Source organism: Schistocerca gregaria, chromosome 4, assembly GCF_023897955.1.
Source record: "Schistocerca gregaria isolate iqSchGreg1 chromosome 4, iqSchGreg1.2, whole genome shotgun sequence".
NCBI lineage: Eukaryota > Metazoa > Arthropoda > Insecta > Orthoptera > Acrididae > Schistocerca > Schistocerca gregaria.
In genome coordinates, this window is record NC_064923.1 from 471,831,486 (window position 1) to 471,852,687 (window position 21,202).

General features: G+C 38.3%; 1 protein-coding gene across 10 annotated transcripts in view; it reads right to left on the reverse strand.

Annotated features, from left to right (window-relative positions):
• Nucleotides 1-21,202, reverse strand: part of LOC126267309 (kalirin) — a 2,010,890-nt gene that overhangs the window by 7,051 nt on the left and 1,982,637 nt on the right. For all 10 annotated transcript variants that reach the window (XM_049972405.1, XM_049972404.1, XM_049972401.1 and 7 more), the window contains one exon: nt 3,667-4,381. In XM_049972405.1, coding sequence (XP_049828362.1) covers nt 3,667-4,381 — 715 coding nt within the window. The remainder of the gene's footprint in view (nt 1-3,666; nt 4,382-21,202) is intronic.

The window sequence follows — 21,202 nt, forward strand, 5'->3', positions numbered from 1 at the left end:
AAACGGCCTTGCTGTAACTGGCACTGTGAACAGCTGAAAGCATGCAAGGGGGAACTACAGCTGTAATTCCTTCAGGGGGCATGCAGCTCTACTTTGTGGTTAAATGATGGTAGGATCCTCTTGGGTAAAATATTCCAGAGGTAAGACAGTCTGCCATTCAGATCTCCAGGCAGGGGCTACTCAGGAGGATGTCGCCATCAAGGGAAACAAAACTGGCATTTTACATATCAGAGAGTGGAATGTTAGATCCGTTAATTGGGCAGGTAGGCCAGAAAATTTAAAAATGGAAATGAATAGGTTACAGTCAGACATAATGGGAATTAGTGAAGTTCAGTGGGATGTGGAACTGGACTTCAGGACAGGTGAATACAGGGTTACAAATACACAACCAAATAGGGTTAATGCAGGAGTTGGTTTAATAATGAATAAGAAAATGGGAATGGGGTAAGCTACACGAACAGGATAGTGAACACATTATTGTAGCCAAGATAGACATGAAGCCCACTCTCACCACAGAAGTACAGGTTTATATGCCAACTAGTTCTAATTATGATGAAAAGATTGAAGAGGTGTATGATGAGATAAAAGAAATTCAGATAGTTAAGGGAGGCAAAAATTTAATAATAATGGGTGGCTAGAATTTGATAATAGGAAAAGAAAGAAAAAAATAGTAGGTGAATGTGGACTGGGGGAAAGGAATGAATGAGGAACCCACCTGGAAAGATTTTGCACAGAGCAAATAAAATTATTACTTAAACGTGGTTTAAGAATCATGAAAGAAGATTGCACACGTGGAAGAGACCTAGAGACATCAGAAGGTTTCAGATTGATTATGTAACGGTAACACAGGTTTTGGAAACAGATTTAAAATTGTAAGACATTTCCAGGGGCAGATGTGGACTATGAACACAATTTACTGGTTATGAACTGTAGATTAAAACTGAAGAAACTGCAAACCTGTAGGAATTTAAGGAGCTGAGACATGGATAAGTTGAAAGAACCAGATGTTGTTGAGAATTTCAGATGGAATATTGGGCAACATTTGACATGTATAGGGGAAAGGCATACAGTAGAAGATGAATGGGTAGCTTTGAGAAATGAAATAGTGAAGGCAGCAGGGGATCAAATATGTAAAAAGACAAGGCCAAGTAGAAATCCTTGGATTACACAGGAGATACTGAATTTAAGTAATGAAAGAAGAAAAAATAAATATACAGTAAATGAGGCAGATGAAAGGAAATACGAATGTCTAAAAAAATGTGATGGATAGGCAGTGCAAAATGGTTAAGCAGGAATGATTAGAGGACAAATGCAAGGATTTAGAAGCATATATTACTAGGGGAAAGACAGATACCACCCACAGGAAAATTAGAGAGACCTTTGGAGAAAAGAGAAGCAGCTGTATGAACATCAAGAGCTCAGATGGAAAACCAGTCCTAAGCAAAGAAGGGAAAGCTGAAGGAAGGAGTACAGAGGGGATCTCTACAAGGGAGATGAACTTGCAAGCAATATTATAGAAACAGAGAAGGATGTAGATGAAGATGAGATGGAACCCATTATACTACGAGAAGGATTTGACAGAGCACTGAAAGACCTAAGTTGAAAGAAGGCCCCAGGGGTAGGCGACAATGTCAGAACTACTGATAGCCTTGGGAGAGCCAGCCATGACAAAACTCTTCCATCTGGTTTGCAAGATGTATGAGGCAGGTGTAATACCTTCAGCCTTCAAGAAGGATATAATAATTCCAATTCCAAGGAAAACAGGTGCTGACAGGTGTGAATATTACCAAACCATCAGTTTAATAAATCATGGCTGCAAAATACTAACAGAAATTATTAACAGAAGAAAGGAAAAGCTGGTACAAGCCAATCTTGGAGAGATCAGTTTGGATTCTGAAGGAATGTAGGAACACACAAGGCAATACTGACCCTACAACTGCTTTTAGGAGATAGGTTAAGGAAAGGCAAACCTACATTTATGACATTTGTAGGCTCAGAAAAAGGTTTTGACAGTGTTGACTGGAATACTCTCTTTGAAATTCTGAAGATAAAAGAGGTAAAATACAGGTAGTGAAAGGTTATTTATAACTTGTTCAGAAATCAGATTGCAGCTACAAGAGTCAAGGGGCATGAAAGGGAAGCAATAGTTGAGATGGGAGTGAGACAGGGTTGTTGCCTATCTCTGATGTTATTCAATATATACAGTGAGCAAGCAGTAAAAGAAAGAAAAGAAATATTGGAGTAGGAATTAGGATTCAAGGAGCACAAATAAAAACTCTGAGGTTTGCCAATGACCCTGTAACTTTCTGAGAGACAGCAAAGGACTTGGAAGAGCAGTTGAATGGAATGTGCAGTGTCTTGAAAGGAAGATATAAGGTGAGTATTAACAAAATCAAACTACAGATAATGTAGCATAGTCCAATTAAATCGGGTGATGCTGAGGGAATTAGATTAGGGAATGAGATGAGTTTTGTTATTTGGACAGCAAAATAACTAATGATGGTCGGAGTAGAGAGGATATAAAATGTAGACTGGCAACGACAAGAAAAGTGTTTCTTTAGAAGAGAAATTTGTTAACGCCAAATATAGATATAGTGTCAGGAAATAATTTCTGAAGGTATTTGTCTGCAATGTAGCCAGGTATCAAAGTGAAACGTGCATGATCAAAAGTTTAAACAAAAAGAGAATAGAAGTTTTTAAATGTGGTGTTACAGAAGAATGCTGAAAATTAGATGGTTAGGTCATATAACTAATGAGGAGATACTGAATAGTATTGGAAAGAAATGAAATTTGTGGCAAAATCTGACTAGGAGAAGGGATAGGTTGATAGGACACACCAATTTAGTACTGGAGGTAATTCTGTGTGTGTGTGTGTGTGTGTGTGTGTGTGTGTGTGTGTGTGTGTGTGTGTGTGTTTGTTGGGGGGGGGGGGGGGGGGGGTAAAAATCTTGCAGGGAGGCCAGGAGATGAATGCAGCAAGCAGATTCAGAAGGATGTAAGCTGCAATAGTTATTTGGTGTTGAAGCTTGACTTGCACAGGATTGAGTAGCACGGAGACTTACATCAAACCAGTCTTCGGACTGAAGTCCATAACAACAACAACACTAGTGCTACTACTGTCACTTAGTAAACTGCTGGCTAAAATATTATTCAGACAAATTAAACATGGTGCATTCATCCATCATTAAACTCATTAAGGCTCGCTGAATTCTCTGAGATGGTGTGCACACTTACCATGTAGCCAATGTTTTGTCTGCAAGTTTATTTCTTTGTGTCACATATCTTCATTATAAGACAAAAATCTTTGAACAGCACGTCATTCTCCTAGATCATTCTCTCATCCCTACTGTATAAAGAAATTAACTGACCTTAAACTGCTCAAGCTAACTCAGTTAATTGAAACACATTTTTGTGGCTTCTTAAATTTAACAACATGGCACATGTGCTACTAGTTTAAATTTTCCCTCTGTTCCTACAGTGCACTGGAGCCAGTAAAACAAGCTAACTAAAAATTCTGCACCACTAAACAATACTTTATTTCACAAGAAATATAAATAAACAAAAAACCAGAAATACAAATATATTTTTAAGTGAATCAGCAGGTACAGTGTCAAAATTGTATCTTCCATTCACTTAAATTAAATTTATGCACAGATTATGACTCACCTGATATACAGAGAGAAGCAGATGTTGTAACACTTCCAGCCTCATTAGAAGCAGTGCAGGAGTATTCACCAGCATCAGATGGTTGACAGTTCTCAATAACTAACTGTGCAGTCCCATCTTCCGTAAGACTGATACTAAGTCTTCCTCCTGTTCGAAGAATACTTGAACCTCCTGGATCATGAGGGTTAAGTCTTTGAACGTTGGAACTCCTCCGCCACACGATATTGACATCGCTGAAGTCACCAATACCAGCTGGAGTACAGAGGCGGCATCGTAGTTCCACACGCATACCACAGTGAATGTTCACACAGTGTAACTTCTCAATGAATTCTGGTGGTGCTACAGGATATTCAGGTATAAGAGAATCAGGCGATACCCTGCCTGATGAAGATGGAGATGGTCCTAAGCTCCCATCAAAAGAACGCCGCTCTCCTCTTCGGCCTCCAGTGCTAAAACCAGGTTTTCGAAAACGGAATGACCATGGTTTCCGGGAAACAGTTCTCATAAGTATGTGTGCAGGCACCCACCCATCTTCTGGTGCTGAAGATTCTGATCTACGGCGCACCATATAGCTATTACGTTCTGCATTATATGTCACTACTTGCACATGCTCACCACGATATGTAGTAAGTTCATCGCTGTGTACTGCTGGAAAATCAACTGCTACTCGTACAACGGTTCCAGGTGCTATTATATTTGGTGGTGGGACTTCAACCTGGTAAGTTACAAGTGCATCAGTTTTTGTATTCATTGACTTTAAAATTTTATATTAGCAGATTTTCAATCAGTCTTTACTCCATATAAATATTAAAATAACAGTAAAAATTTCTAATCAGATACCACAGACCAAAATTATGTTCAATGTCACAAATTTTCAAACAGTTCAAAAATATTTGCTGGAATTGAATTTGACAAGCAACTACATCACAAGTCGAATTACAGGTATTTGTGATGGAAATGATCATTAATGGGAGAAACAGCTGCTTTCAGCTATGTTAAGCTAAATCAGTAATTCACAGTTTTACTTTTATGTTAAGAAAAATGTTATAGTCACATAGTCATAAAAAAAACTATACTTATTGGTTGAGCTTCACAATGATGGCTGTCAGTATATAAATGCTAATCAGCATATCTTATCTTTCATTATGACATCAAACAACCCACATTGTCACCATCTCCAATACTTGGTTAGACGTACCTAATGCTTCTTGCTGTTCTTGGAAATTACACTGCTGACTAGTAGCACTTACCTCATGTAACCTGATCAAGTTAATGACATACCACTTTATACATTGCACAGATGGTTTGTAACAAGGAAACATGATTTTTTTTTAAATTTTTACTTGATACTAAACAGTAAGCTTGACTTTGCGATTTACGTTATGCAGGAAAGAACCCATTTATTAAAATACAATCATCAGTGTGTGCTGAGTCCATGTTAGTAATCACACTAACAGAAATTACACGATGTAAAATGACTGGTGATAATGATCCATGATATATCGAGAATCTAATTACTGCTGACTACACCAATCACGTCTAAAGGGGTGTTCAACATGGAGCTTCCCAAAGTCTCATGTGGACATACTGACACCATTTGTCTTGCCACCAAAGTGTACCTAACCATTTTTTATAACCATTCATGGATACAATTAGTAATATGTTTTGTGTATAACCAAGAATGAGTGATCTCCAGGTGACAAGTAGTTCTAAATAGGCACCTACTATAAATAAAATAACAATAATTGATGGAACCTGGAGCAAGGTACACCAGTAGTACATTGAAATAAGGCCTCAAATTGCAGCAATGTTTGACACCTTTAAATGTTCTATTGATAGGTTCAGCAAGTGCCTGCAATAAACCATATCAGTGGCTGTCTTGTTTGCTACGCAGCAAATGTCAGCCTTACATAAGGCTTTATAATATACACTTCCATGCACCTCCCACAGGCAATTCAGTGATTCTATTAATTTATTTGAACTGATGTATATGCAATTTGCCACGAAAATTTATCAATTACTGCAGTTCTTTGTATCTGTACTTTGCATCTCCTGCTGTAAATTTCCTAATTGAGCAGCTAATTACTGAATTTTATTCTGAAAATCTACTGTAAATGGGCATAACACAGATCACTTCAAATAATATTTTAACATTGGTACAAATGTCAATAAATAAAAAATGTGTTAGGAATTTAGTGTAGGTAGTCCAAAAATTCTGAAGGTGTCTTTGCATGATGATGTTCAATTATCTGTTTTTCAAAATATTTTTACTGCTTAATTTTGTAGAGCATGTACTTCATTTAGCTCTGAGAACATCTCATATCGCTACTTTATTAGGTCACAAAACTCAATAGATCACTTGATAAAAATTATATTTGCTGACATATTTCAGACACAGAAAATCTGAAAAATTAAAAGAAAATTTATATGAAAGTACAAGCACAATATGCATGTCACATTAAGAGTAAACATATTTAAAAATATTTATAATCAATTTTTTACTCTTTATGTAATATATACATTGTACTTGTGCTTTTGTGCAAATTATGTTTCATTTGGCAAGTGTTCTGATGATGGGCTATGCCCGAAACACGTCAGGAAATATAATTTTTAACAAGTGATCTCTTGATTTTAGTCACCTAATAGAGCACTGATAAAAGACATACTCAGAGTTTATGTAATGTCACAGGTCTTCTGCAAACCTTTAAGTTGCAACTTAAGCTAATGTAGTTCACTGATTAGTATCAATATTATGAGGAGGAAAGTTGCTACTCACCATATAGTGGACAAGCTGAGCCACTGATAGGCACAACAAAAAGACTGTCACAAATAAAGGTTTCAGCCAGCAAAGCCTTTGTCAAAAATAGAAGACACACACGCACACACACACACACACACACACACACACACACACACACACACACACACACACACAAATGGTGTGGCTTCAGTTGCCAGAGACTGCAGTCGTGTGTGTGTGTGTGTGTGTGTGTGTGTGTGTGTGTGTGTGTGTGGTGCCCACGTCTGTTCTATTTTGACAAAGGCCTTGCTGGCTTTAAGCTTTATTTGTGATGGTCTTTTTATTGTGCCTATCTGCGACTCAGCATGCCCACTATATGGTGAGTAGCAACTTTCCTTTTCATAATATTGTTTCATTCCATCCTGGATTTTCCACTGTTTAATTCACTAGTTAGTTGGTTCATTTGGGGGAGGGGACCAAGCAACAAGATCATTGGTCCCATCAGATTAGGGAAGGATGGGGAAGGAAGTCATCCGTGCCGTTTCAAAGGAACCATCCTGGCATTTGCCTGAAGAGATTTAGTGAAATTACGGAAAACCTAAATCAGGATGGCAGGATGCGTGTTTGAACTGTTGTCCTCCCGAATGTAAGTCCAATGTGCTAACCACTGCACCACCTTACTAAGTGTAACTCATTGATTTAAACTGATAATTATGAGGTGGTAATTCTGTTTAGTTACTCTCTTGTGTATTTCTGATGGAAACGTGCTTCAGTCATAAGTTAATATGATTATAACAACTGCAAGCATCAAAGGCTTTGACTACACTGTAATGACTTCGCTAAATCATTTTTGAAGGTAACAGACTGGCACAGGATGCCAAATTTGATGGCCCCCACTTTGGATTTAGGTGTACTCTCATGCTGTGGTCTGTTAACATAGTCCTCTATTGGGAGTTAACTCCATGAGTTAGTACATTTCTTTCTCTTACTGCCCCCCCCCCCCCCCCCTTTTCTTATGCAGCCAACATGGTTTGCTTATTTGTTGCACTGACACCACAAATGACAAATGCTTTTTTGCATTTGACTTTAGTTTTACAATATTCTTTTATTATTCTCTGCAAACTCTCTGCTGACTACAACTTATCTGTTCATTCCTTGCTAAATAACTGTTTGTCATTATCCACTAACTGTGTACCCAAAAGATGGCTGCACAGCTATATGGGATGCTTGTACAGATTAGAATTCTATTAAATGAAATAACTGAACATGCCAAATCCATTCTACATACATTTTTGTGTGGAATTTGTAAAACAGAGGCAACTGAAAAATTGTTGGGGAATGAGACATTCTCATAGATGATGAGCTCTATACGCAGTGTGACTAAGTTATATCTCCAGTTTAGAAATTGGAGGGGTGGGGGGGTGGGGGGTAGGTGTGGTATAGTGGCAGTTAAATTTTACTTTATGATTCAGTGAAATTCACACTGTCCATCAATCCTTCTTGTGTAGGTTTCTCATAGATTTTGTCACTCATCTGTTTTGTTTAGTCCTTTCTAGCTTCATGTGTTTTCATCCTTCTGTATGAACACGTTTCATGTGCTCTGAGTTTCTTCTCTTCAGTGTTCCTACTGATCTAGTTTCCTTTCTGCATAATGCAATGCATACATCTTCTTTCTACTTTTGGCTGGTATTATCCATTGTCTTCAAGGGAAGGGACTGTTAATCTCGTTTTGGCAATGATAGTGATATTAGGTGCAGGGGTGTCCAGATGGTCATCTTGTGTGTGTGTGTGTGTGTGTGTGTGTGTGTGTGTGTGTGATGTCATCAGCTGTTAGCACACGGAGGGGGTAATGTTCAACAATATGAACACCTTTCATTGTTGGTAGGTAGCAGCAGACGAACAATGCCTTTAGTATGTACTGCAGTCTAGGTTTACTGCTATTTCTGCTACCATCTTAGTGCAGCTTGTGATCACACATTTTTCTTAACTTGTGTCCACACAGTGTTTTTTTGTGTGCAAATTTCAATAACCTTTGCAGAAGTGTCCCCGGAGATAAAGTTGCAAGATCACCATAACAGAAAGAAAATGACCTTAGAAATGAAACGTAAAACCATTGCAAGACTCAAAGATGGTGTGAGCATTGCTAATTTAGTAAGCACATACAATCGGACTACACCAACTATTTGCACTGTCCTCAAGAACAAGGACAAGATTAAGGAGGTAGATGCTTCAAAGGGAGTGACAAGAGATTCTAAACAATGGCTTCACATTCTGGACAATGTTGAAAGGTTGCTCCTTACATGGATAAATGAAAAGCAATTGCAAAGTGACACTATTAATGAGAACGTGTGAATGGTTTTTGCTGACCTCATTAATATGGTGCCAAGATCATCAGCAGCTGAAGAAGTGTTTAATGGAAGCCGTGGGTGGCTTGATAAGTTTAAGAGAAGAACTGTCATCCACAACCCTGTGAGGCTGAATGAATCAGCCAGTTCTGACACAAAAGCAGCAGCGATCTTCATCAGGGACTTCAAGATGCTCATAGATTCTGTGGGTTATCTGCTGCAACGGGTTTTAATTGTGACAAGATGGGTGTATCTTGAGACAGATGCCAAAGCGTGCCTTTATAACAGCAGAGGAGAATGCATTGCCCAGTTACAAGCCAATGAAAGACAACCTCACTCTGCTATTCTGTGGCAATGCAAGCAGCAATTGGAAACTAAACCGCTGCTTATTCATCCTTCAGAAACTCCACGAGCCTTCAAGAAGTGTAAAGTCCAGAAGAGCAGATTAAACAACAACAAGGCTTGGGTGACAAGTGATGTTTTTTGTGATTGGATCAACAAAGTGTTTGGTCCTTTGGTGAAAAAATATTTGCTTGAGATGACTCTGCCACTCCATGTCTTGCTTTTGCTATGGACAATGGTCATGCCCAGTCTCCAGGCCTACAAGAGTGCCTCCTTGAAGAATTTAAGTTAATCAAGACCCAATTTCTAACTCCCAACACCACTCCATTACTCAAGCCTATGGACCTGCTGCAGATTCTTTCTAACTGTTAAGAAGCTCTACACTGAAGTAATCTTCAAGCATTGCTTTGAGTTGACTGAAGCTACTGATCTCACTTTCAGAGAGTTTTGGAAATATCACTTCAACATCATTGCCTGCATCAAGATGATCAAAAAGATGGGGGAAGAGGTTACCAAGAGATCTCTCACTTCTGCTTGGAAGAGCTTAGGCCAGAGTGCAAGTGGATATGTATGATATTGATGAGCTTGTAGAATATCACAGCCAAGAAATGACCACAGAAGAGCTTATGGAGTTGCAGTGTGTTTCACAGCAGGAAGCTATGGAGAGGAGTTCTTCAGAGGAGGAGGAGGAGGAGGAGGAGGAGGAGCAGGTGGTGGTGGTGGTAACAGCAAAGCAGCAATCTTCTAGTGGAATAGGACAAAAGCTGAAAGCATGGGAATCGGTTACATCGTGCATTGAAAATCATGACCCCAATAAAGCAGTGGCTTTGCACACTACAAATTTATTTGACGATAATGCAGAGTCACATTTTTGCCAAGTGTCGAAGTGTTGACAGAAATAAATTACTATAGATAGATTCCCAGTAAAAAAGAATTCGTTATGTATGTTGAATAATAAAGTACATAATACTGTATGTATAATTTTCTTTGAATACATGGCATGAATAAAATAAAAATATTTAGTGCTTTTTCTGCATGGGACACAATACTTTATTTTACATAGATTTATACGGGATAAATTGTTTCACTTAATGAGTGTTTCACACTACAGGTAAGATTCTGGAACAAATTGTGCTTGCAAATTGTGATTGCTATGTGAGGTTTCACTGTACTTCCAATGCATTACTTTCCTTTTCACTTAAAAGTAATCAGTGTGGTACCTTACAATATATGTTGTTGTTGTCTTCAGTCCTGAGACTGGTTTGATGCAGCTCTCCATGCTACTCTATCCTGTGCAAGCTTCTTCATCTCCCAGTACCTACTGCAACCTACATCCTTCTGAATCTGCTTAGTGTATTCATTTCTTGGTCTACCTCTATGATTTTTACCCTCCACGCTGCCCTCCAATAGTAAATTGGTGATCCCTTGATGCCTCAGAACATGTTCTACCAACCGATCCCTTCTTCTGGTCAAGTTGTGCCACAAACTTCTTTTCTCCCCAATCCTATTCAATACTTCCTCATTAGTTATGTGATCTACCCATATAATCTTCAGCATTCTTCTGTAGCACCACAGTTTGAAAGCTTCTATTCTCTTCTTGTCCAAACTATTTATCGTCCATGTTTCACTTCCATACATTGCTACACTCCATACAAATACTTTCAGAAATGACTTCCTGACACTTAAATCTATACTCGATGTTAACAAATTTCTCTTCTTCAGAAATGCTTTCCTTGCCATTGCCAGTCTACATTTTATATCCTCTCTACTTCGACCATCATCAGTTATTTTGCTCCCCAAAGAGCAAAACTCCTTTACTACTTTAAGTATCTCATTTCCTAATCTAATTCCCTCAGCATCACCTGACTTAATTCGACTACATTCCATTATCCTCGTTTTGCTTTTGTTGATTTTCATCTTATATCCTCCTTTCAAGGCACTGTCCATTCCGTTCAACTGCTCTTCCAAGTCCTTTGCTGTCTCTGACAGAATTACAATGTCATCGGCGAACCTTAAAGTTTTTATTTCTTCTCCATGGATTTTAATACCTACTCCAAATTTTTCTTTTGTTTCCTTTACTGCTTGCTCAATATACAGATTGAATAATATTGGGGAGAGGCTGCAGCCCTGTCTTACTCCCTTCCCAACCACTGCTTCCCTTTCATGTCCCTCGACTCTTATAACTGCCATCTGGTTTCTGTACAAATTGTAAAAAGCCTTTTGTGCCCTGTATTTTACCCCTGCCACCTTTAGAATTTGAAAGAGAGTATTCCAGTCAACATTGTCAAAAGCTTTCTCTAAGTCTACAAATGCTAGAAATGTAGGTTTGCCTTTCCTTAATATTTCTTCTAAGATAAGTCATAAGGTCAGTATTGCCTCAAGTGTTCCAGTATTTCTACGGAATCCAAACTGATCTTCCCTGAGGTCGGCTTATACTAGTTTTTCCATTCGTCTGTAAAGAATTCGAGTTAGTATTTTGCAGCTGTGGCTTATCAGAATGATTGTTCGGTAATTTTCACATCTGTCAACACCTGCTTTCTTTGGGATTGAAATTATTATATTCTTCTTGAAGTCTGAGGGTATTTCACCAGTCTCATTCATCTTGCTCACCAGATGGTACAGTTTTGCCAGGACTGGCTCTCCCAAGGCCGTCAGTAGTTCCAATGGAATGTTGTCTACTCCGGGGGCCTTGTTTCGACTCAGGTCTTTTAGTGCTCTTTCAAACTCTTCAAGCAGTATCGTATCTCCCATTTCATCTTCATCTACATCCTCTTCTATTTCCATAATATTGTCCTGAAGTACATCGCCCTTGTATAGACCCTCTATATACTCCTTCCACCTTTCTGCTTTCCCTTCTTTGCTTAGAACTGGGTTTACAATATATGGAGAATCAAAATGTATAAGTAGTAAGCTTCTATCAATAACAATGGTTTAGTGGAAATTGGATTTTTCTTTGGCTGGACAACTCACTGCACTCCTCCCAACCCCCTTCCTATGCGGCCCAAGATGTCACCCTACAATGCCAGGATTGATTCTTAAGGAACCAAGTTTGATAAAACACTGCTGTAGTCTGTTAATGTACCATCTCTGTTGGTAATTTCATTTTTTTCTCTTCTTGTCCTCAAAATATATGGGTTACTCTCATCCTAGGATCCGAATGGTCTGCTATTCCTCTTTAACCTTCCCCAAGCTATTGTTCTCTCCTTACCAGGGGAGGAGCTGTTAGCTGCAAAAGTGACAATAGAGCTGTGTAGTGCCTAACAAGGCAAGCTATCAACTAAAAGAGCTATCAGGTAAAAGAAAGATTAACAAGTGAGCTTAAAATTCAAGGAGAAAGGATATAACTTTTCTGCCATCCTCAGTGAATGTGGATACAAGTTGCAGGACCTACTGAATATTGTAATGAGCACAGAATATGGAATTAGAGTAAACCATAGACAGACAAGAATAATGAGAAGCATCAGAAATGAAACTGCAGTGGAGACTTGATCATCCAGACCTCAGTTACATATCCAGACTGATAACTGTGAGCAAATATCTTTGTTGTCTAGGCTGTGCATGAACGGACATGTCATGCTGGCACTACCCATCAGTGCCCCACATGATCTCTGCAAAGTGTGTTTAATTATTATTTGAGTTAATCATCGTGTTGTGTTATGTCTGTACTTAAAAGTCTCAAAGCACAAGAGAGAGATGTTATCACTTACAGATAAAATAAACATTATTGATTAATTAAAAAAGGCAGAAAATGGCGGTAAGTTGGCCAATAAGTATTGGGGTAGATACTTCTATGATTAGTGACATTAAGAAGAATAACAATTCAGTTCTGAAGTACACCTGCAAACTTTATAGTGAATACGGGAGTAAACATCGAAAAGTGATGAAGAATCCAAAAAATGAACTTTTGGACCATGCTTTGTATTGTACATTTTTACAAAAATGACCAGTAGGGCATCCAATATCTGGTTGATTGCCCTGTGAAAATGCATTACCATTACATACAAAAGATAGGTGCCAATGAACCACTTGTGGCTAGTAATCAATTGTGATACAAATCTGGGGCCCATATAAAACACCTCATTGGCCATTGTACAGTTTTAAATCTCATCATGGAATTCACAAATTGGAAATACAGTATGAAAAATGTCAGCTTGATTAGATGCAGCAAATTCTTTTAAAAAAGAATTGGATGGAAATGACTATGAGTTGGTCTTCGTTTGCAATGTGGATGAAACTGGTTTAAGCCAGAAAACTTCACCATCAAAATCTTTAGTTTCTCGGCAAGATAGTTCAGCTCCGGGATATAAAACTAGTAAAGAGCAAGTAAGAATATTAGTTAACATAAACGCTACTGGGACCCATAAAATACTTCTGCTCCTCATTGGAAAATCCAAAAACCGCTGCTGCTTCAAAAATAAAAAGTGCATGGATGAACACTGAAATGTTCATTGACTGGTATAACAGTACTTTTATCTGAGAAGTAAAAATTTCAAAACAAAATTTTTAAATCAGCAAAAGTCCTACTTTTATTGGTTAATGCACCAACTTGCCCTTCAGTTGAACTGTTAGAGAAAATGGTATGTTTAGAGTGAAACATTTCCCCATAATGTGACATCCTTTTTACAACCAATGGATCAAAGTGTTATTGAAACATTAAAACAACTTTACAGAAATCAAATTTTATGTAGATTGTTATCTGTTGATGAAGATAATGCGGAACTCATTTTGTCATTTTCCAAGGAAATGGATTTGAAGGAGTGCTGTTATGTGGTTGTAGATGCATGGGACTGAAAAGAAGACTTTGAACAAAGCTTGGAACAAAATACTAGAATGGGAGCCATAAAATTCAAAACAGATATTGATGATTATGTTTTGTAGGATATAAATGAGTTAATGACAACTATACAAATATGCCACGAATGCACTGTCAATGATATGAAAGAGTGGCTCACTTGCAACAGTTATAACCAAGGTTTTCAGATAATATTGGATGACAATGCTTTGAAAACATACAGCTGGGAAATGAACAGCAGGAAATGCAAGAAGATGAAACCAGTTTGGCCTCAGCAGCCAGAGACTGTGGTCATTTGAGTGAGAGTTGTGTGTGTTCTCTCTGTCTGACAAAGGCCTTGTTGGCTGGAAACTCACTTTCTGACAGTCTTTTTGTTGTGCCTGCCTGTGACTCAGCATCTCCGCTACATGGTGAGTAGCAACTATCCTCTTCATAATATTGCTACAAACCAAAGGAAAAATAGATACAGAACATTATGCAGGACCATCACATGGAGAATCATTTCAAGCTCTGGAAATATCTTTCAAACCAGAGTGAGATACTGTGAGTTTGCTTCAATTAAAACAACTTCATGATACATCAGCAAAGAAGAGAAAAAACTGTTTACATAAAATGGCAATTAGTAAATATTTTAAACAAAATTAAACTACAGTGACTGCCGAATGTTACTTTTGTTTGGTATTTCATGACTGAGGTTGCAGTAATTTAGTAATTTGAAGAAAATATGAACATGCGTATGAAATTGTGTCTCTAGTCTCTTAATTAACATTGATTTTTGTTGAATTTAATAAGATTAATTTGTTTTTGTTGCTATGAACAAACATCTAACATTATGTATTAACTCCTGAAAGGCTTTCTTTAGGTTGATAAACCCCATAACAGTATCTGATTCTTATTATTGTTACTTTCATAACTGAGTGAAAAGTCTGAATTGCTTCTTTTGAAGCTAAACTGACCTAAGTCCAGTACTTCTCATCAATTCTTAATTCCATTTTTTTTTTTTTTTTTTTTTTTTGGTACTGTTCTCTTCAATAGCTTACACGCATGATATTTCAGAGTTCTATTTTCAGATTTTTTTTCATGCTATGTACACATTCCCTTCACCAGTGATATGGTGATAATGCTTTTTTTTCTCCAAATCTGATGATAAGTTTTAACACCAGATAGAGGGGCCTAGTTCTTTAGCCTAATACCAATCCTAGTAATACCAGAAGTATGTCATTGACATCTGCTGATTGATTTGTTTTTGATCTCCGACCCCTGTCAAACTTTAACCACATCATAAAAACACCTGTTTCTTCTGCATTAGCCTCCACATTTTCAGTCTAGTTTTGGAGCAGCTTCTCCATATTATACTGATGTTACATGTTTTCCTTCCCTCTACCTGTTCTCAGAACTGTTAGATCAATATTTTTTAATTTTTACCTTCCTGATAGTATATGGAGTGTCAGTCTTCCTGTAATCAGTGTTCACTTTTTCTCTTTCTTGAATTCTCCCTGTTATACAATATGGTTAAACTTATTTGCAGTAGTTGTGATTTGGTTTCTATATAACAAAGTACTGGTTTCCATCTAACGCTCTTTCAATATATTTTTTTTAAGTTTTCAATATTCCACTGCCTTGGAAGACAGTTTTAATTTGTGATTTTGAATCCCAGTCTACTCATCATTATGACTAAATTTTGATTGCAATTAATAACTGCTCTTTGGCATACATTGCAGACCACTGGATTCTAAATCTTTGCCTAATTGTGAAATCTTCCAAAGAATACCTGTCATTTCAAAGTACATATTCTTTGTTTTATATTCTTTTAGAAGAGTTCTTTGCCACAGTTAGCTGAAATCTACTGCAGGACTGGAGCTTCTCTGCCCTTTCTTTTCTTTCCCCCAGTAATTCACCCAAATTTTCAATTTCCATGTCACATTAACTGATTCTCATTATTTTTGAAGTTATGGACACAGAAATGTAATCATTCAACATTTTCTCCAGTCATTAGATTTGGCATTGGTACAAATGTTATGTCTTTAATTAAAATGAATAATGTGCAAAAATTTTAATGAAGGAATTTGCGATACCTGATTTCAGAAAAGAAATATGGTAACATTGTACTACAATGATTGAAGTACTGAGAAGTATTGCTTTACAGCTAGCACCTTTGTATGGTTATTTAGATGCAGTTACAATGTGTGAATGAACCTGTCCATTATGTGAAGAATACTACTAAGAGTGAATAGAGGCAAGCACTGTCAGAGTGATTGCTGGAACTGGGTCATGAGGTGTGCTGGGTAGCTCAGATAGTAAAAATATTTCCTACCAAAGGTAAAGATTTGGAGTAGTTTCAATCTATTAGGAAATCTTCACTTCCATCTTGTTCAGAAATTATACCACCCAGATCATAATCATTCATGTTTAAGAAGAAAGAGTTGTTAACTTTTGACACTTTTGATAATATTTCATTACATCTGTACTGAACATACATGCAGTAAATCAAACATCTACACCTGTATCTAAACGATACCACGACTGCTACTGTCAAATCTGAAGGTTCCCACAAGTGTAATGGTACTGGCTTCTCTTTGCATGTTTGTAGATGGTACTTAAAACACAGAAAGCCTCAATTTCTGCTCACATACACCATGTAAAATACGTTCTTGACACACTAGTCCTTGAACTTCTGCACAAGTGCTTTTCTTTGAATCTAAGACAGTTTAAACCATTCAAAAATTTATTGCATCAGTATAATAATGACTATCAATCTCCATAGTTTTCACATTAAAAGTAGTGTTCTTAATTGACAGTAATCCAATTCTGTGAGCAAATTCCTATAACATGCCAATAAGTCTTCACTATGTACGAAATATGTCTTTTACAGTAAACCTATCAAACTTAAACACTAATCTTACAGTTGAACATATTGTTCAAATTGTGTTAACATGTTGTTGCTTATGCCTCTCTGATAATGGAATCCATTTGTTATCGAATATTTGAGATCCTTCCACTCTGCATACATGTGTTTGATTGTCTACAATCAGCTCTCTTCACACAGTACAATACTTTGTGAAGAATCAACTCAAAAAATTTGGCTGTTTCCAAGAAAAATTTATTAATATACCTCAGGTGTGGACACCAAGTTTTTGTAGACTACAGCTTTGTAAATATAGTGCTTTATATGTAGCTGCAAAACACGGTGCAGGCCATTTTACCTAATGTATTACTGCTCCCATTAACTTCAGCGACAATGTGCCTTTTTTATATAACAATGCTACATAGGTGTTAAAATTTATTAAAGATTTAAATTTCTCAAAAGCCACACTGGCATCCACCACTTCAAAATCTCCATACCAAGTGATGTGCCACAGTGGTTAGCACATTGGAAACACATTTCGGAGGACAACAGTTCAAACCCCCACCCGGCCATCCCGATTTAGGTTTCCTGTGAGTTCCCTAGTGTCTTCAGCCAAATGCAGAATTGGTTCCTTTGAAAGAGCAGAGCTTATTTCCCTCCTCATCCTTCCCTAGTTCGAACTTGGTCTCTAACTCTAATGAGCTTGCTTTTTTTTTTTTTTTTTTTTTAATCTAAATGAACTATTTGATAGGACATTATTTCAGTTTTAATCACATTGGCCTTAAATCAGACCCTATTACATGATTTATATGGAACTCATTAACATTCCCTCTCGCACTTATCCAGCTAATTTCTGGCCTATATGCCTCATCTGTCAATTTCCATTCCACCAGCCATCTCTCCTTTTAAAAAATCTAGCAGTTATCTGCCCCTCATGTTTCCTTGGATGGTATCATCCACCAAGCCATATTCAAACTGCAACAATAGGCCACACTTCACCTCAAACAGCTATTCCACCTTCTCATTAACTACCTCAACAGTGGCATTTCCCTTCCTGTTCCTCTCTAGTTCCCAAAACAGTCACCCCATCGACTACCACTCCTCTCCTACAAAGTGAGCTTGGCCAACCTTCGTAACATCCCCTGGCCTTCACCACTGCCTCCCAGAGCAATGATAACTCATTAGCATAAGAAGCAGTCGCAACAGTGCAGTGCTCTCAAAATCACATCTAAGATACTCACTCCTCCTAAATTTTCTGTGTTATCCAAGGGTCTCTCTTTCAGCCCTAAGCCTACATTTAATCAAGCTGCTTTGGTGAAGGACCTACTTTCCTTCACATGAAACGGCAAGTGGAAGTATCACTTTGCAATCCAATCCCCTTTGCCAGCCACAAAGCTGACATTGAACCCTATCTTGAACAGCTTAGACCACAATCCCAACTTTATCCACAACCAGTACCTCAAAATCATCCCTTATAAACCTTCAAAGAATTCATAATATCCAGCACAGCTCAGCAATCCTTCCTCAGTTCCTAACAACATGAATGTACTCTGCCCTCTGCTGAAATCCATGCTTTTCATTCCCTAAAGACTGATAACTCCAACATTATCCTCCCAATATTCTCCACCACTGTGGTACTTGACTGACCAGGGTATGTAAGTGAGGGTCAATGTCAGCTATCTGACAGCTCTACGTACAGCATCTACCATCAAGATCTCATTCCTGTGATATAAACTCCTTAAAATCTCAGACCCCTCACAAGGACTAACACCTCAACCGATGGAACCTTGTGCCCCACCCAAACCATGAACCCCCACCTTTTACCTTCATCCTAAGATGTAAAAACCTAATCACCCCTGGCTATCCCATAGCTGTTGGCTTCAAATCACCCACCAAACATGTTCTGCCTTGATTGATCAACACCTGCAACCTATAGTACAAACACTTCCACCCTCTATTAACGTCTCCGTTTACCTAGACCATATGAAACCTGTGCCTGTCCCACTCCCACCACATACCTTTCTTCGCAACATCCCCCATGTACATGGTGTATCTACTCGTGAACTTTTCCTCAAAGAGCCCACCTGATTCCAAACCTATGACATCCTTCCTGCTCATTTCAACCAACTTTATACTCACCATCAACTATTTTATATTTCAGGGGCAGACATACAAACAGATCAGGAGCATGGACATGGGAACAATGATTGTTCCTTCCTACACCAACCTTTTCACAGATCAGCTCCTGGTTTGGTTTCTGTACTTTCCCACATAGACTCAGGGTGAGGCTTCCCTGTTAGAATTCTTGGAATCTCTAAATACAGTCTCCAAATTAAATACCACATGGTCCTTTTCCAAATCCCATGCCACTTTCCTTGATGTTGAGCTTATCCTTGCCGAGTGTCAGCTACACACTTCTGTTCACATTAAACATGCTAACAAACAACAGTACTTACCTATTGCCAGTTGTCATCCTTTCCATGTCAAACATTTCCTCCCATACAGCCTTGGCATCCAAGGCAAATGTATTTACTCAGATACAGACATTTTATAGCATTATACCACCATTCTCACTTCAGCATTCACAGGATGTAACTTCCCTACTAGCCTAATTCAAAGCAGATTTCCTGGGTCATCACAAAAAAACAGCTTTGGAGTACACCTCTTGTCACTCAGCATTATCCAGGTCTTGAATATATTAATTAGCTACTTTGACAAGGCTATGACTTCCTGTAATCATGCCCTGAAATGAGATCCACTACATCAGACATGGTGCCCACCACACCTAGAATAGCGTTTCATTGCCCTCTCATTCTCTACAATATCACTGTCAAATCTTATGCTCCTTCTGCATCCATTTTCCCTAGCCTATGGCTGCTACCCCTGTGACCAAGACCGCTATAAGACATGCCCTGGGCTCCCCCCTACCACCACATATACCAGCCCAGTAACTGTCATAACAAGTACTATCAACAGGATAGTCATCTGTGGAATCACACATGTCATGTACCAGCTGTTACATAAACCCTGTTCGGATTTTTCCATTGGCTTGACTACCACCAAGTTAGGATGAATGGGCCCAGGCAGAGGGTGTTTACTGGCAAAACACAGTATTCTGTTGCAGACCATGCTTTACATCATGACAGTCATGACTTCAGTACCTGTTTCACCACATGTGCCACCAGGATTCTTCTTCCAGACACCAGTTTTTCAGAACCCTGCAAGTGGGACCGGTTTACAATATGTCCTCAGTTCTCAGCATCCACCTGGCCTTAATTTACACTAATTTCTTCTGTCTCGGTATTTCTTCTCAGTAAATACTCCTTTCTCCATTCCATTTTAGTTCTCTATATCTTTTATTTTCTAAGCTATCCCCCCTGCCCCCCCCCCCCTCCCGCATGTACCACTTAGCTTTCTACTCTTATTAACTCATACACAATGTTTAGTCAGTAATCTCTGTCTTGTGCGTTGCCATATCTTCCACCTTTAACCTCCCAGATTCTCAAATTTCATCTGGTACAGTCCCCAACAATCAGTCTTTCCCTCTCATCCCATGCGATAAGTCTCCCCTGTCCAGGGTTCTGGGCAAATTTCATTATTGTTTTATGTGTGTGTGTGTCTTGCTGCTGCTTGGTGAATAGATTTTTTATCTATGCAGTTTGATTATATAGTACATTCTTAGGTTGATCAACTAAGTTACATCTCTGGCCAGCCCACAGAAGGAAGAAAAGATTAAGGTTCAATGTCCTGTTGACAATGAAGTCATTAGGGATGTCTTAGGTTGATCAACTAAGTTACATCTCTGGCCAGCCCACAGAAGGAAGAAAAGATTAAGGTTCAATGTCCTGTTGACAATGAAGTCATTAGGGATGCGGCACAAGTTCAGACTGGTAATGGATAGGGAAAGAATTCGACATACCATTTTAAAGGAACTATCCCAGCATTTCATTAAGCACTTTAGGAATGTATTGCAAAAAGGTAAATCTGGATGACCGAATGATAATTTGAACTGCCATCCTCTAAAATACATTTTATGAACTATACAAAACACTGCAGTATCAAGAGCTCATCAAAACCTGACCGTCTGTACAAGAAAGATAACAATATTTAAATTAAGACATCATGATTAACCACAATGGGTTCATATACTGGAGGGATACTGATCAAAACGCCATCTGACCCTACGGATTCAGTTCGTCTGTGACGTGTCTGTATCATTTTGGGCAAACATCGGGACAGTTTCTACGAGCAGCCATTGTCAATTCTAGATTTAATTGAGTTAGTTTTCCGGCACTTTTGACTTCAGTTCCAGCTAGACACTAAACCCCAAGCTCCCCCTTTCCAATAACACTTTCAATGTGTTCCAGCATACTGCTTATAGGCCAGTACTAAATATGTCTTTCCAGCCACCCTTAGCAGCAGAAAAATCTGGATCTGCCTTCTAGCACATCCAATTTGTAGTACTGCTGCCA